General features: G+C 35.8%; 1 protein-coding gene across 1 annotated transcript in view; it reads right to left on the bottom strand.

Annotated features, from left to right (window-relative positions):
* The window catches only part of LOC136798793 (nucleolar complex protein 2 homolog), a 35,809-nt gene that overhangs the window by 11,662 nt on the left and 6,456 nt on the right, over nucleotides 1-17,691 (bottom strand). The window contains exons 2-13 of the mRNA XM_067055464.1: nucleotides 8,092-8,243; nucleotides 6,398-6,516; nucleotides 5,262-5,473; nucleotides 5,003-5,081; nucleotides 4,068-4,178; nucleotides 3,606-3,716; nucleotides 2,624-2,812; nucleotides 2,174-2,310; nucleotides 1,671-1,782; nucleotides 1,245-1,355; nucleotides 791-892; nucleotides 89-157 (exon numbers count right to left, since the gene is read on the bottom strand). Coding sequence (XP_066911565.1) covers nucleotides 89-157; nucleotides 791-892; nucleotides 1,245-1,355; nucleotides 1,671-1,782; nucleotides 2,174-2,310; nucleotides 2,624-2,812; nucleotides 3,606-3,716; nucleotides 4,068-4,178; nucleotides 5,003-5,081; nucleotides 5,262-5,473; nucleotides 6,398-6,516; nucleotides 8,092-8,243 — 1,504 coding nt within the window. The remainder of the gene's footprint in view (nucleotides 1-88; nucleotides 158-790; nucleotides 893-1,244; nucleotides 1,356-1,670; nucleotides 1,783-2,173; nucleotides 2,311-2,623; nucleotides 2,813-3,605; nucleotides 3,717-4,067; nucleotides 4,179-5,002; nucleotides 5,082-5,261; nucleotides 5,474-6,397; nucleotides 6,517-8,091; nucleotides 8,244-17,691) is intronic.

A 17,691-nucleotide genomic window follows, 5' to 3' on the forward strand; every position in this document is an offset into this window, starting at 1 on the left:
TATGGTCCTAAATTTGACAAAATATGGTAACATATAAAAAGAATGATGCGTGAATGATGAATAAAAAATTTCAGGAGAGATTTTATACCTTGTCCACAAGAGTTTTCATATCTTTGCGTAATTTAAACACTTTGCAATTCTTTGATAGACGTTTCAACTAAAAAGTAAAATTTTAGAGTAAAACACTACAGAAACTTATACCTCGATGATTCCCAAGGAGATGTTTCATTTTTCATGGGCTGTTTTACTAACTTAAAGTCTGTTCGAGATAATCATGAACGGTTGCACAAGAATGGCGCCATATTAATCTCACAAACAGGCTGAATCAGGGGGTCGGTACTAAAATCTAGGACATCATGATATTTAGTGACGTGGTGACCCCCCCCCCCCAAAAAAAAACCCTTTTAGTACCATGGGGTACTAAAATGCCAAAAACGTTTGTTTTTTTTAATTCTTTTTTAAATTGGTACTTAAATTAGTGATTTTCATAATTTTTTGAATCTTTTTCCCAATTTTTCGTGATTTCTTTTTCAGAATTCTTCTCAAAACAAATTGTAAAATTTTCTCATTTTCCCAAAATTATTTTTGCATTCAGTCAAATGTCTTTAATTTTTGCTCAATTCATAAAGCAGCATTGTTTAAAAGTATCAATTTTTGCAAAAAGTGAATATTATGTTGCAAAATTCTCATAAACCCTTTAACCCATATATGTCTGAGATTTTAGTACCGACCTTTTGTCGACCTGGTTGAATCCAAATATTGAAAAAATTGAAATAAATAATTTACATACCCTGTGACAAACTGGAAATATCAACTCGGGAAATGCGATGGAATTTGAATATATGACGTAATGTTCCAATAAAGATTCGAAAGAAAGATCAGCAATAGCATCCTGGGAAAGAAAGGAAAAGGAAAAAGATAATTTCCAATTTACTTAAAATAAGTACTTTGGTGCTGATTTTGGTCTGCTAAGCAAAATCTTCTTAATGAAAGCAAACTATTGTACTGTCTTTACAATTGTGTGTGCAGTCCAAACTTTTCTTTTTCGGATCCCATCAGGGGATGGTGGTAGTTCAAGTCAAAAAAGTTGACAAAAGACTATAAGTACCTCTTTAACACATTTAGTACCCACATTTCATACTTTCTTAACTTTTTTAGGCCTAGTCAAATACACAAGACAGCTCAACTCATATTCAGAAAATTTAGAATGATTTTACTTGTCCAATGAAAATCCATATACAAACCTGGAAAGCTTTGCTGGTGACTTGTGATTTGGAAACTTTCAATACGCTCTTCAAATCAGGGCTTTTATCGGAAGTTGCAGGCTTCTTCAAGAATTCTTTTGACTCGATTGCCTAAAAGAAAGTAACACAAAAAATGAGCTTTTCATCACAACCTTTTTTATCAGCTTAGTACACCTTGAATGTTAATAATAGAGTTAATAAAAAATTTGAAATTCTATAATAATGTTATCGTCGAATTGGAAGCTTAGATAACAAGAAGAAGAGAGATTTTACTGAACACGACAAAAGAAAAAGGTAAAAATATATTAGCAGATCAGCAAAGAAATTAAAAAAAGATCGAAAAAGAGGGAAAATAGGGAAGGTCTGGTCTTGACAACAGAGCACTCATTATTATGATTGAAGAATAAACGACAAAATGATACAAACCTCTAACACAAAGGAAGCAGTTGGGATATATACTCCAGTCTTTTCAGAAATGTAATTCAAAATATCAATACATTGAAATCGTATAGGGTAATATCGGGCTGATGGTACAAGCCTAAAAAGGAGAAAATATTTCATAACAAGTTTCAATAATAATTGGATTATATCACTATCAGCTAACTAAGGAACATTTCAAATCAAGGGAGGGATGAAAGCGATAATATAAATAGTGACAGTTACAAGCACTTTCGAACAAAAATTAAAAACAATCTTGTATTAGAGGGAGATTTTGAACATACGAGAAAGACCAGGATGAGATTCTTTACTTGAGTAACTTCCCTTCAATCAATAGACGAAATACATAACATCCATCTATATTTTTGGCCACTTAGCTATTAGGAAGATTTGCGTAATTTTCCGAATTTCCAAACTTTTCCAATAAGAGTTTATCAGCTTCTCAGCAACTATTCTTTCAGTAGAGTCATTTACGTTCAAGGAAAACAAACCTTAAAACACCAATAGTGATTTGAACAATAGGGTACACCAATGGCTTCAAGATTTCACCATGTAATTCTCCAATGACACGAGACCAAAGTTGTAGGCAGCTTATGAATTGCCAGTTATAAACTGCTAAGTGACCATCCTAAGATAAATAATTGAAACAAATTAGTTAATGAAAAACACTCTCAAGTTTGATTTTTGCAGTTTGAAGCATTTTCAGAAAATTAAAATGATTTTTTTGATCTGCTTCACCAAATACTAAATCTGATTAAATGACTCATCGAAATTTAAGTTAAGCTTTCCTCTTTTCTGATGCGAAAGAATTCATTTCTCTGATCTTGGAAAAATGTTAAATTTTTTCATGGTAGGGGGTATGGGATAAAGTTGACATCTCAAAGTTACAGTTACCAGTTCTCTGAGAAAAGGATTCGAATTTAAAATTGGGTTCACTTTACCTTTTTCTTTACAGTAATAGCATTTCTTAAGTGAATAGCAAGTTGTCTGATGTAAATGAACGCGTGTTGGTAAGTGGTTGTTTCGTTCAGACTGAACATCTCTACCAATGAATTTTGCATGAAGATCAGCATAGGTTTGGTTTTTGGTGTAACAAATTTAGTGTTTTGGACAAAGCCAAAGTACATTTTCTATTGAGAAAAATACATTTAGTTAAGTAGAATTTTGTCCATCTGATTTGTGCTATATTATTTATGGGTACGGAGTGGTGTGCATTTATGAAACTCAGAAATATTACAGAGACGTTAAAAATGAAAAATTTATCACGAGACATTATGACCTAATCAGCTATCAGCTAAGTAACTCTTACTTGCATACTACTTACCGTAAATCACCGATTAAGCGCCCCGCTCGAATAAGCGCCCCCCATTTTAGCTAAAATAATTTTATAAGCGCCCCGCTCGAATAAGCGCCCCCCTTTGAATAAGCGCCCCCCTCCAGGGAGGGGCGCTTATTCGAATTGGTGGCCTAGGCTAATTTCCGGGATAAGAATTTCTCTTCAAATGATTAACAGTCGAAAAAAATTAACTTGTTATTGAAGAAGATGAAGACGACGACAAAGATATTGTTATTGATTGAATAAGATATTGTCTTAAAAAGAAAAAAACGATTAAGAATAAAATGATAGAAATTGTCAATTGGATTTTTCTTTTATTCATCCTTTTTTGAAGTTAAATTTAAGCAGATTCCGAATTTGTTGATATACGAATTTCTGAAATAAAAAAATAAGCGCCCCGCTTGAATAAGCGCCCCCCTCAGAGCCTGAAAAATTAAATAAGCGCCCGGGCGCTTAATCGGTGATTTACGGTAGTCGTTTAAAAGTGCTTAGTTTTTGGGTTTGGTGTCTCTCTTAAAAAAATAGATAGCATATAGAGAAGGTGTTGTACTAGCTGAATGACCCCAATATGTTAATAAGCAATTTACTTTTAAAACAAACTCGAAGAGGTTTGGTTGTAGTGTTAAACTTTTTCGAACACACATGAAAGCCAACACTCGGACATGTTCTTCACCACCTGACCACATTCGAATCAACCTCTGTAAACAGAAAAAAAGGAAAGTGTAAAGCAAAAGAATCAATGCCCTGAAAACTGGAAGGACTAAAGATCGAATATTCCAGACAAATTGTTGAATATTGAAAAACGTATAATACTTAAAGTTAATGTACTGGCTTAAGATTCCTTGTTTTTTGATGGTAAAAAAGAATACAGATTCTCCTGTTGATGAAATTTTCAAGGAAGGTAAGATTTATTTTGACTCCAAATAAACATAAAAAGGACCTCAAATAAAAGGGAAATGGCCAAGTAAAAGATCAAAATGTCATACAAAGAAATAGATTAGAAAGATTTTATCATTAACCTGTAATCAAATTGTTCATAAAAAACAAACCTTGATCAACATTTTTAATATTTTGGGGAAACAACAAAAATAAGGAGCTAGAAGTTGACAATGACGAAGAATGATAGCCAGCATGGATGATTCTGACATTTGACGTAAAAGCTGAAAAAGAGAACAAAATTACTAGCTTGCATTATATAGTATTTTTTACAATCTACTAGATAAAGAATGCATTATTTTTGGCGCCATAAATATAGCCCAGCCCGACAATCATTATCAGACAAAACTAAATTAGACTTTTTAAAAGCTTCATCGGAGGCTCTATATTTCAAAATTTGACCCAACCTGCTGCAACCCTAATTAAGTATTTTCTTTAAATTGACTTTGTGCCACATAATAGTAATGATTTATGCTTCCAAGAAAAAAAACACGCAAAATCTCCATTTTTTAAAGCTTATAAATTGGATTTGTACCTGAAAAAAATTTATACTTATATTTTTTAAGGTTTAGCAGATAATAAACTATTTACTTGGACACAGTCTCGTCTAACATGAAAAGTATCATACTAGACCTATAACTGTCCAATTACTATTTTTACTGTATCGGAGTTGACATTATAAAGTGTAAATTTTCAACTTCAGTCGAACTATAATCTGAGAATATCTGTGTGTATGTCTGTCAACTCAAAACTTTAGGGCAGGCTAGAGACTTCAAAAATAGTGGGATTTGGCTGAAACTTTCGACATTTTTTCATTGCGTGAATATCTGCGGAGATTTTTTTCTTTTATGAAAATTAGATTTTTTAGGCCGGGGGACAAGCAAGGCTAAAACTTTGGGATATGCCTGGACAATTCAAAATGGTCGAATTTGACTAACATTCGACTCACTTATTCCTTGGGTAAATATTTGGTGTTTTTTTAATTGACTCAATATTAGAAGATAAAAAGAATCCTTCATACATTATACATTACAACATTAAACTCTACCTGTAATAAGTCCATCATATATTGCTTGATTGTAACTTTTATTTTGCCCCAGTTCTTGCTTGTTGACGGCAATGATGTACTATAAAAATAACAAAATTTCATAAAAATTTAAAATAATCAAATCAAAAACATTTTCATCAGAGATAAGCAGCTGCAAAACCCTAATTTTTAAATTCATAACAGTAAAAAAAGCTCAGAAATCATTAACTGCATCACAAAAGTCATTTTAAATCATTTTGGCCGAAAACACAAGACAAACCTTTTCCCTTTCTTTTCCTTGCTGTATTGTATATTTTTGTCTAGGATTCGGATGCTATGTTTCAAGCATAAAGTTGCCAGGCTATTGAATACTGAGCCTTCTTTAGCAGAAAATCGTAATTTCTTTGAAGGTTCTTCTTCAGTGGGGGCCATGACAGTGACCGAGGCGTGGAATGCTGACATCACTGTTTTCAACGTCTTCAGTTTATCTTTCTGAACAGTTGAAAAATAAAACATCATAAATAAATTGCAATACACAAGCATTTTAGAATTTTACCAAAATAAAATCAATACTCGAATGCACTTGATTGATAGTCTTGAAAGGATTTTGCTTCATAAACCTAATAAAGCAGGGGGGGTACAGACACAGGGTACTGACCCATAGCCAGGTGGTGGTGTCTATTTTTGCATTTCAAAAAAGTTAGTACCCGGTACTACTTTGGGGGTGGGGTGTGTATTTTTCAACTTCAAGCAAGTACAGGGTACTATTTGGGTACTTTTTCACAGAGTTTTGCTCCTTTTTCAATAAAAAAGTAGTTTGTTGTAATACTTTGACTTTTTTCAAATATTATTTTTTTTGATTTGAAATTTTTTATTTTTTTTTACTCTTTTGAGATTTTTTTGAAGACAAAACTTCCAAAATGGTCAAGAAGTGTGTGATGAAAACCAAAGGACAAAAGCTTCTGACTCCATCATTGATAGTTTGCTTGAAATATCTGTCAATTTTCAGTCTGAAAAACTAACAATAGTACCCCTCTTTTGGTCTAATCTGTAAAATTTAAGATTTTAGGGGTGGTGTCCCTATTTTTTACAGCAAAAATGAAGTAGTACCCGGTACTAAATATGGGTGGGTGGTACTAAACAAAATTTTAGTAAAAAATCAAGTTAGTACCCTATGGGTTAGTACCCTGCCTCTGTACCCCCCCCTGAATAAAGAGCTACTCTCCTAAATTGCTATTCAATTGTTGCAACCACCTTTGTTGTATAAGAATTAATGATATCTAATTTTACTTCCAAAAGTTAAAATTGGAACCAAACTCCTAGTGAAATATCTCAGCTAGATAGATTTCCTGTAAAGACAAAAGTTGCAACACAGAAACTCATCATTGTTGTATGAAAGCTATTTTAAAGACCTACTTCTAGATCAGCTTTCCAGTCAGCGATCATTTGATGAGTGACTTTTGTACTTTTGTCTTCTTCTTCTTCCTCCTCTTCTTGTGGGTCGTTTCCGTCAATGTCTTCTGATTCATCATCATCTTCAAAAGGATTAGAACTTACTTAGGAAAAATTATAATTTATCCTTTTTAGCTTGTGTTTGTGACGAACAGTTCATAGAAAGTTGCAACACTGGACCAAGTGAACTTGCAGTGGATCAAGGGAGCCTCGAGTGGATCAAGGGAGCCTACACCAAGAAATGTTACTGTAAAGTGTGATGAATCCTGAATTAGATCATTACTTACTTATTGTATGTTGACAAAAAGAATTTAGTGCAAGATAGTGATATATTCAACTCAAGAGGTGACCACTTAAATCATGTTTCTAGACTACTCAGCTCCCTTACTGTAGAAAGTTTGTATTATTCTGCAAGAATAAGATATTTCAAATAATGATTTCTTGATACAACAACTTAATAAAATAGATAGACCAAGAACTTCATACAATGGCTCTTAGAAATCTTTTGATTTCTATTCATTTTATATTCTTTCATCTTGCCTTCTTTCCGCAGTCCGCGTAAGTCATATTACAAAGAAATTAGACTTTTTACAAGCATCTCTAAATAGTGTAAAATCAATTTTATCGAATTTCTACTGACCATAAACAAAATTTTCCATTTTTTTTGCTTACGTCAGATCGCATTTTTAATCATCTTTCTCACAAGATATTTTTCAATATTTTTCGACAACACTGTTGCGCTTTTCAGCGCATTTTCTTTAAGAACATAAACATTTTTGAAAGACTCTAACTAAGAAAATAAACGTGCGTTCATGGTGCGTTCTTAAGATAGAAAACACAAACACTATCCAAATACAAATGTTATAATTTTAACAATGTTTACTAATTTTTAAGCCTAAAAGTTTGACTTGAAATTAAGAACATGTTCACAAAATTTAGGTCATGTGATCAATATCAACCAATCATCATCATTGCTCGACCGCAGTCGAGACAATGGATTCCACTCGCTGGCGCCAGGAGTCGCGGTTGCGCATAGCAGTGCCCAGGTCGCTAAGATCAAGGCCTGTATCCCTGCTCACCACATCCGGAAAGGTAAGTTTTCTCGATCTCTGAGCAACACGTTTAGGTTTCCAAAGCAATAGGGAGGAAATAACCTCAGATGAGGCACGGAAACAATGACCAGCAAATTGAACGCGCTTGGCTTTAAGGAGGAGAGAGATTGGTTTCAAGGAACCGTATATGGTGCGTTTTGTTGGATGGTCACGCCAAGAGAGATTTTTAACCCTTCTCAGAAGTCTGGTATAGGTACCGTCTAGTTGCTTTTCAAACTTTTTGGTAAGGGACCAGGTTTCTGAACCATACATAAGAATTGGCTCAATAGTTGACTTGAAAATTTTAACTTTGAGACTAGAATAATAATCAACCAATAGCTAATCTTAAAAAAATACTTTTGCACGCGGAATAACATTTTAATGATGCATAAAATCATTAAATTTTTTATCATTCTTACGCGGATCATTTCAATAGGATACTGGTCTATCTATTTTATTAGTAGGTCGTTGCTTGATAGGAGTAATTGCTATCATTTGATGTCATCTATTTTGCATAAATTTAATATTTAAGATCCCAAGCTTTAAACAAAAACATTCTGAACTCACCTTTTTCATCATTCTGGTCATCGTTTACATCTGAATCCTCATTTTCTTCTTCACCAGAAAATTCCAAAAGTTCTTCATCATTCTCTTGTAGATATTTGAAGAATTCTGGATCATTTTCTTTCAGTCTTTCTAATTGCGCTTTGTGTGATTTCCTAAGAAATAAATTAAATGAATTGGTTACATTTATCTTGTAGCTTTAGCTTTTTGTAGTCAACCTGGTAGCAATTATTATCCGAATTATTTTGACGAACCAATTTCATTTCAAAGATTATCTCTTTTATGATATAAAAAGGAGGCGCTCCTATCCTGATTTCTTTCTTTTATCTAAAAGTTATGAGAATAGTAGGAGACACATTAGATCGATGATGCCATTTAAGAGAATTCAAACGTTTAGATTGGGTAAGTAAAAATCGACTGTTGATCTTCATAAGAAAAATCAGTATTACAGAAACAACGTGAAACAAGCTTTTGAGTAAAGAGAAAACTCAGAGCTGCCGGCCGGCGATCGGTAATCACCAGACAATTTTTGGTTTCCACCGGCCATTTTGAAGGTTAAATTTTACTTTTGTCCGGTGAAAGCTTGAAACTGCTTGTTGGAAAAATGTAACAAAGCATTTTTTTTCCCTGTTCTGTTTTATTTGTTAATAGTTTTATCTTCTCATAATCATTAACATTAGCATTCGATGACTAGAGAAACATTTGGTGGTGTTTTAAACCTAGATCTAGAGCTATTTTGTCACTCCAAATTTTTTGAAAAATCACCGGCCAAGTCACAATTTGTTATTTGCAACACTGAAACTTCAAGATTTTCTTAGGCCATAATAATCAAAGAGGAATGATATGGCTTTCATTCTAAGTTTTGCGACAGCAAGCTTCTTGTGCAGCTGGTGCATTAAAAAATTTATAAAGCTATACTGACGAATAGGGTAAAAAAAGACGCAAAAGTTATTTTTTTATGAAAGTAATTTTTATGATTTTTTTTATTGTGGCCGCATGGAACTTGCCAAATGTTCCTAACTGTATTGTCTGGGGAATCGGATAATTCATTTAGGACCTCTCATCGCATGTATTTGTCTATCTAATTTTCTATGAGCCGTGGGAGAGCCATTTTGAATTTTTGAGATGGGGGTTTGAGACTTGACCAAAACTCTGTTCTGCAAAATACCCTTGTGAGTCATCATTATGGGGAAAGTGAAAGTTAAAGTAAATAATAACAAGATAGTAGCCTAGCTATGTATAAAAGAGAAATATCACCAGCGACATATAAAATATGGTTCCCACATTCACCCACACTTCTGAAGTCATGTCCCAATGACAAACATTAAATGATTGAAATATAATACAAATACGAAAATTAAAATGTTTAAATAAAATAAAAATACAAATCATGCCAATATATACAAATCCAGGACAAATCTCAATTATCAAAATCTTGTTCACATCACGGTATTATCAAATTATTATTCTAGTAAGTTTAGTCCTATAATTTCCAAAAATTTTTAAAGAAAGGTGCACTCAACATACTTATAGTGCTCAACGGTAAATCAGAACATCAATTCAATCAATTCATCACATAACAAACTACGCTTTCTGCTAGAGATGATAGTTCAAAACACTTCAAAACGTGAAATAAACATAGACACAGTTTCAATTTCAGCATGACAATACCAGTCTGGAACAAAACGTACTTGACTTTCAACATTCAACATACTTGACGGTGTGTTAAGCACTGCCATTGGGTATTCACATTACTTTTCCCATGTCTATCGTAGCACGCCCACACACAATATTTCAACATGAAAATACCAGTATTAAGTTCATTTCAAACTCAGAAACATAAAGGCTCTGTGGGATCAGCAATCTACCACAGAGCAGACCAAAAGTGTTCAATAAGAATCAACAATAATAGTTACGAGTGTAGTTTTTGTCCAGTGTGGCACAACTTCAGTTCTGCGTACCGTCAGTGAGCCAGCCTATGTTATCAAACATACTCGACAAACAACGTACTTTGTCAACAGCGCTGCTTTGATTGGATACCAGTCATCCACTTGTCCTCTGTCAACTACTAACTCTACCAATGAAGATTATGTTCACGTAACTTCAGGTATTGACAAGACCGTTGTGATTGAACACCGTCATCCATTCATTGCCATGATAAAACAGTGATCTTGAGATGTTGCTGTTTTGTCAGTTTGCTATTTGCCATTATAGTGATCATCATGTGAGATTACTGCAGATTTCTTCTGTGTTGTTGTCAAAATATTCTGTTCCACAGTACCAAACCACCCTCTGCTATCAAATGTAGTGACCCAAAATCAGTCAGTAAATAGGAAACAGTCATTTCACAAGTAAAGACAATTCTTCTGCAGCATCATGATGAAAATAGAACAGGCATCACTGGCTAAAGTCCCCATGCTCTTATTGGGAATCTGGGATTTAGGGTCAAACTCAGGCCCAGTCCCTCAAAGCATGGGTAAGCAAGGCAAAAGAGACAAATGACAAAAAGGCAAAACACAGAAGGGAATTATGACTCTTGACCAAAACTCTGTTCTGCAAAATACCCTTGTGAGTCATCATTATGGGGAAAGTGAAATTGAAAGTAAATAATAACAATATGGTAGCCTAGCTATGTATAAAAGAGAAATATCACCAGCAACATATAAAATATGGTTCCCACACACGCTATAAGTATTTGTGAATGATTGTGTCTCGTTAGCGCAAGCCGTTAGGTATTGGGTTTGTAAACCATGGGTTGCTTGCATTTGGTGGTTCAAGCCGGGTTAGGAGAAATATTTCACTGGTACAGGCAATTTTCAGAAAAATGCTTAGAAAACAGTTAGAAACACTTGAGAAGGTCAGAAAAACAGGATAGAAGATACTGTAGGAAAGTAGAAAATAGGGGGAAAATAATAGACGATGCATCCTGGTGGATGATATCGTTTGCCAAAACCTAGTCACACTAGCGCCCCACCAAAATGCGTACACATTTTTTTTTTAAGAAACACACTTTTAAGAAACATGAGGCTCAGACTGGCTCAGAATGCCTAAAAACTAAGAAACATCTAAGAAACATGCTGAGGCTGAGAATAAGAAAATAACATTTTTAATTCGTCTTTTTTAAGAACCTTACAATCAAAACCAGGGGGGGTACTGAGTCAGTGTACTGGCCCATAGCCGGTGGGGTGGTGTATTTTTTAGGTTAAATTGAGTTAGTACAGTGTACTAAAAGGGTGGTCCTCTGAGAAAAATACATAGAAAAAGTTAGTACACTGTACTTATTTCAGTGGTAAAAACACACAAACCCAGAGAATTCCAATGTATATTTGCCCTAATTTGCCAGGTCCAACCTGGTCCGAGACCTTCAAGTCAAGGTTGAGCTATACAAATTAGTACACTGATTTTCTCCCAATGTTTCCTGTTTACTTAATTGGATTTGTTTCAGAGTCGCAGCGTGCAGAAGTGGGGAATCTTGTATACTGAAAAACTGCTACAGCTTGCCAGACAACCAGAAATCAAGTCATACTCATAGGAAGGAAAATAACTCACAAAGTTGGCTTTGAGTGTTTTTACGTGCTAATTTCAGTTAATTTCACTGTATTCGAATGACTTTGTCTGTTTCATTGTTTCAGTGTTTGCACTACAAGGATTCAAATATTTTAATATTAAAATCTTTCCTTTTATGGCCCCCCCCAGCGGTTTGCGTGAATGCGTGAAAATTGAAAAAAAATGTGTGAGTGCGTGAATTGAAAAAACTTGCGTCAACGTGAAAATCTACTTTTTGACTGCATCAATCCGTGAATCTGGGCTATTTTGTGCGTGAATACTGTCGCGCGAGAAGAGGTTGTATACGGTCCTCTCCTGGCGCGATAAGCAAATATTTATTTTTATGCCCCAGGCGTTTAAGATCTGACCCGCCGCTAGAAGACGGGGAGGACTTGAATGTACAGTGGAATTCAGAGTGACAGTAGAGCAAAGTAGACATTAGTTTTTTTCAATACATGTTTCACATAAATAGTTCCATTAAGATAAATAACATTCAGCTTACGATAAATTAATACTTCTCTATATACATATGTCTGCATCCAGACATTGCACCATCTCGAGATAACGACTTGGCTCCTAGTGATCACCTTCCGTGGCTCATCCACAGGCATCCTATCAAGCGGGCATCCTATCACCGGGCATCCTATCAAACGGGCATCCTATCAAGCGGGCATGCGACCATGGTTCGCGCATCACCAAACGGTGGAACATTGCAATCGATCGCGGAAGTAGGCTTTGGCAGACCTGGTTTCCTAGGACGGGGTCTGCAGAAGCCTATGTTCGCGCGACTCTTGATTCTCCAAGTGACTCTGGGTGATCTTCCTCCCAGGTCTTGCTCGGCCGAGCTCCAGTTGAGAATGTTCGAGCTTTCCATTTCGTTGAGATATATTAATCTCATCCATAATTCATTTTATTCACATTCAGCTAAGTATTTTTTCTACACATAAATCCCTCATGACAACAGCCGTGGGCCCAAATCGTTTGGACCCCAAACGACTGATATTCCTTTTACTATCACAACATGTTAAGTCACTTTTTACAGTTACATCAATAAATTAAACGTCAACGTTAAAATAAGTTGATTCTATATCCAACTTCATAAATATTAATTATTTCAATTAAAAACGGTACAAATTTCTCAAGTTTTGAATAAGTTGATTCCATATTCAACTTTATAAATAAATTAAATCCTTCAATCAATAACGGTGCAAAGTTCTCAAGTTTGAAATAAGTTGAGTTCGTTATTCAACTTTATAAATAAATTAAATCCTTCAATCAATAACGGTGCAAAGTTCTCAAGTTTAAGATAAGTTGAGTTTGTTAACTCACGATGTATATATACATGATCCGACGAGCCAAAACTATGTTAAGATTGATCAAATTTCTTTTCCTTCCAAACACGCACCCTGCACTTCAAAGTGAGGGGTGGTTGGTATTCGTTGAGGCAGGTTCGTCTGGCGTTGGACCAGGAGACTTCCAACTCTCCTATTGGTAGAACGCTTTGGGTTTCTTCAGGTACCCCAACCTCCATGATGTAAATCCCCTTAGTTCGGCTGGACAGCACGGTGCCATTCCTGAGAATGATACTTGTTTGATAGCTCGTATCTGAACGCACTGTGATCTCCAAACCTTTAGATTTGATTGATTCAGGGATTACTGTGGTCTCCAAGACTTCGGGTTTGATTGATTTGGTGATTTCTGTGGTCTCTAAGACTTCGGGTTTGATTGATTTTGTTAATACGGTTGTTGTACTCACAACTCCAGATTGTTCCGTTGGAGGTATTTCTTTGTTAGAACAATTCATCGTAGCTTGATTATATGAGGAATTCGTCGGCGTAAAACCATCCTTCTTTTGACTCTCAATGCTTATTCTTGCCATTCCGTAAGACAGAATAGCCAGCACAACTAGACAGCTAATTGCAGCAGTCACACAACATCCCATGGTTTTATTGTAGAGAAACGGTCCACAACGTTTAGGGCTGGAGCGTGGTGTGTCGTAAGTCATGGTTACGGTTCCACCCAATGACATTTCTTTCTTTTTGAAGCTGATTTCTGCTGCTATTTTGTGAAGGAAGTCTGTTCCTAACAGTAAGTCGTAACAGATGTCCTTTGCAAGATAGACTTTGTGGCTCCAGGAGTCCATCCCAATAGATATAGGTAAGATGAGGCTACCAAAACAATCAATTTCATGGTCAGTCAGGGTCTTCAACTTTTTGTTAGTAGCGCTAAGGAACGGGCTAACATCGGAATGGTCCAACAGGTTGTCACTGAGCATGGTAACTGGGGATCCAGTATCAATCTTCGCTTCGCATTGGAGAGCTTTACCAGCTATGAGTACTTCGACTACACAGGTTGATCCGTCCGTATTGCATTTTCTGGATTCGTCTCTAACACTAGCAATTCTGTTAGCTCTTCTTGGGTGTCTTGTTAGAGTTCTCCCATCTGTGAAGGTTGTTGGATTCCTTTCACTAGTAGATACTACTCTAGTGTCTCTAAGGGGAAGTTCTCTTCTTATCGGGCACTTTGATCGAGGCCACTCGTATAACTGCTCTATCACTCCAGGACCGAAAACATCTGTTTCCTGTCTGGGAGTAGACACTCCTTCGATAGCTGGTCAAGTGTTGTTGTTCGGTGTTTAAAATTAAATAGCTGTCTTTTCAAATCACTCACTTAGATTGCGGTTTTTGCTGTTCAACTTTGCTCAATTCAACTTTCATTAGCACTGGAAACGCATCGTATGCGTAAACAAGTTTGCGTGTTTGAGCTAAGATGACTCAGCTATCGGTGTTATTGAAGTGCTCTCTTCTGAATATAACCATTTATGACTAATAGTTCATCAATAATTTGGTACTTGTTTACTTCAAAGCTAACCCTTGACGTCATTGGTTTCCTGAGTCATTTCGACTGAGATAAAGTTTTTCAAATTGTATCTTGCACGTAACTTAAGCTCAATTTTCTCATCAAAACAATTGCATTTAGTCGTACTTTATTAGGCTGTCACAATCAGATCTGTGCCTCTGACATTGAGCCCCCAGTTGTCGCGCGGGAATCATAGTGTCCTCCCCCCCTTTATAAAGGGGGGGGAAACCAATTTTCCAATTTTGAATGGGTGAGGGGGGAAAATGAAAATTTGAATAGTAAAAGGGGGAAAAAAAGAGGGGGGAAAACATCGATAGTTGGCAAATTTGGTGGGGGGGAAGAGGTTGTATACGGTCCTCTCCTGGCGCGATAAGCAAATATTTATTTTTATGCCCCAGGCGTTTAAGATCTGACCCGCCGCTAGAAGACGGGGAGGACTTGAATGTACAGTGGAATTCAGAGTGACAGTAGAGCAAAGTAGACATTAGTTTTTTCAATACATGTTTCACATAAATAGTTCCATTAAGATAAATAACATTCAGCTTACGATAAATTAATACTTCTCTATATACATATGTCTGCGTCCAGACATCGCGCCATCTCGAGATAACGACTTGGCTCCTAGTGATCACATTCCGTGGCTCATCCACTGGCATCCTATCAAGCGGGCATCCTATCGCCGGGCATCCTATCAGCAGGCATCCTATCAAACAGGCATCCTATTAAGCGGGCATGCGACCATGGTTCGCGCATCACCAAACGGTGGAACATTGCAATCGATCGCGGAAGTAGGCTTTGGCAGACCTAGTTTCCTAGGACGGGGTCTGCAGAAGCCTATGTTTGCGCGACTCTTGATTCTCCAAGTGACTCTGGGTGATCTTCCTCCCAGGTCTTGCTCGGCCGAGCGCCAGTTGAGAATGTTCGAGCTTTCCATTTCGTTGAGATATATTAATCTCATCCATAATTCATTTTATTCACATTCAGCTACGTATTTTTTCTACACATAAACCCCTCATGACAATACGTGAATTTTCCCTTTTTTCCACTGATTAAATGCAGTGTTCCCGATTTTCCAATGTTTCCCCGATTTTCTTAGCAAAATGCTTCAAAACCTTTGTATATGGTGGCAATTAAACTTATCTGGCCAAGAAGAAATTAGAGCACTATAAGGGGTGGTTAATTAGAGCACTATAAGGGGTGGTTTCAAAACTTATCTGATCTAAAAAACAGCTAGTACAGTGTACTAAAAGGGCTAAATAATAGAAAAGTCGAAATCGCTGATTGAAACTAATCGTCTTTGCTTAAACGTTTCAGAGAAGAAAAAATCTTTTGTCTATCAGTGATTCTAACCTTCCTATTGTTCCTATCCCTAAGGAAGGGTGACAAAATTAGAAGACAGATGTTGACATTAGACCAAATTACCGTGAGTGGTCCTAAATCCGACAGTCCTGCCTAAATCTGACCCCCCAAATAACTGCTATGAAAAAAAATTCTATTTTTACAAACATTCCCTCTCCAAGTTGAACAATAAACTATTACAAGAACTCTCGAAACCAAACATCTAACAAGATGACTATAATGTCGATGTCCAATTAATGTGATCAAAAAAGTGTGAGTTGTAAAAATAATTATCTCAATTATTCTGAATTTCTATTTCTATTTCTATTTCTATCCATTTATTTGCATAAGCCTGAAAAAGCTAACATCGCAAATATTTAACAAAAACTTGTTTATAAAAATAAAAATATTGTAATAAAAAATTATGTTTTGTATAAGAAGCAATTATTGTTATTTGGTTCAATTGGTTCAGTGTATCAAATCATTCAGTCTGTCAGTTTAGTTGACACTTTGGTATCTTCATTGCGTCACAGCGAAAGGTTTGTTTTTATTTTAGTTTGTATCTTTGAAAGACCCCATTGGATTTAGGCAGGGCTGTCAAATTTAGGACCACTCACGGTATGGTATACATCAGCATAGCTGCCAACTTCGCCTCACAAAAATGCGGGAGAGCTCCAAGTAGGAAAAACTCCAATTTTTTGGAAAATCAGGAAATCAGGGGAATTTTTTTTGGGAAATCAGGGAAATTCATTCTGTATGCCATTCTGTATTTTCTAACCTGATAACAGATGTTCGTAATTTTCTTACGCGCACGGTTAACCCCATACCGTGAGTGGTCCTAAATCCGACAGCCCTATCTAAATCCGTTCAAAGATACAAACTAAAAAAATAAAAGCAAAACTTTAGCTGTGACGCAACAAAGATACCAAAGTGTCAACTAAACTAAGAGATCTGATACATTTTCATAAACACAATCATGCAAAACTTTGTTGTCATTCCTAGTTCTTTAAGACGAACGCGGTCCTTACAATTTTGAGATTGCACATTCGTCAGATTGTTATGTTTTTACACATCCCTTTAGTTTTAGAGCTTCAGCGTGGTGTGCAGAAAACATTCGAAAAAATTTTGGAAATGCAGGAGATTTAGCTGTTTTTACCACAGGAGAAAACATTGGCATGCGGCGAGTTGACAGCTATGCATCAGATTTAATTAAATATAACCAGGCGTAACTAATCGAGAAATTCGATTACCGAAATCATCGAATTTAATCGAAACTAATCGAAGCGATTAGACTTCGATTAGTCGAACTCATCGAAGACTAATCGAACTAATTGAGATTCAATAAGCTTCGAATACTTTCGATTACTTCGATTAGGTTTCGATAAATTTAATCACTTGACTTCGATTACTTCGATTAGCCGTCGATTAATTCGATTACTAGACTTCGATTTTTAAATGATATTTAGACCTTAAGGTGAATCGCATAACCGGGGTGAATCGGATAATTTGTTTAACCGCCTCTCATACTTCACTGACGATGTCTTTTCCATTCTGTTTTTAGATCCCATTGGACGATCGATCAAGATATCGGAAAAACAAGGCTTCGAAGATTTGGAACATGTTCTTCGGAAGTTGAAGAAGAAAAGACCTTCTGATTTTCGGTCCTTTTTTGAAATGGCGAATAAGAAATAACGAAGTCACTAATAATGAAGCGACTGGAAATTCCGTTGTGTTCTACGAAAGCCAGTTGTATACAATCTTTGATTCACTAACGAAAAACAATGTCTATTCTTCGTATTTTCGTTCTAAAGTTAGGACAGAAAATTGTTTACATTTTAAAACGCAAATCGCCCATTTGCA

The sequence above is a fragment of the Clytia hemisphaerica genome, unplaced genomic scaffold (assembly GCF_902728285.1).
Source record: "Clytia hemisphaerica strain Z4C2 unplaced genomic scaffold, Clytia hemisphaerica genome assembly, whole genome shotgun sequence".
Lineage (NCBI taxonomy): Eukaryota > Metazoa > Cnidaria > Hydrozoa > Leptothecata > Clytiidae > Clytia > Clytia hemisphaerica.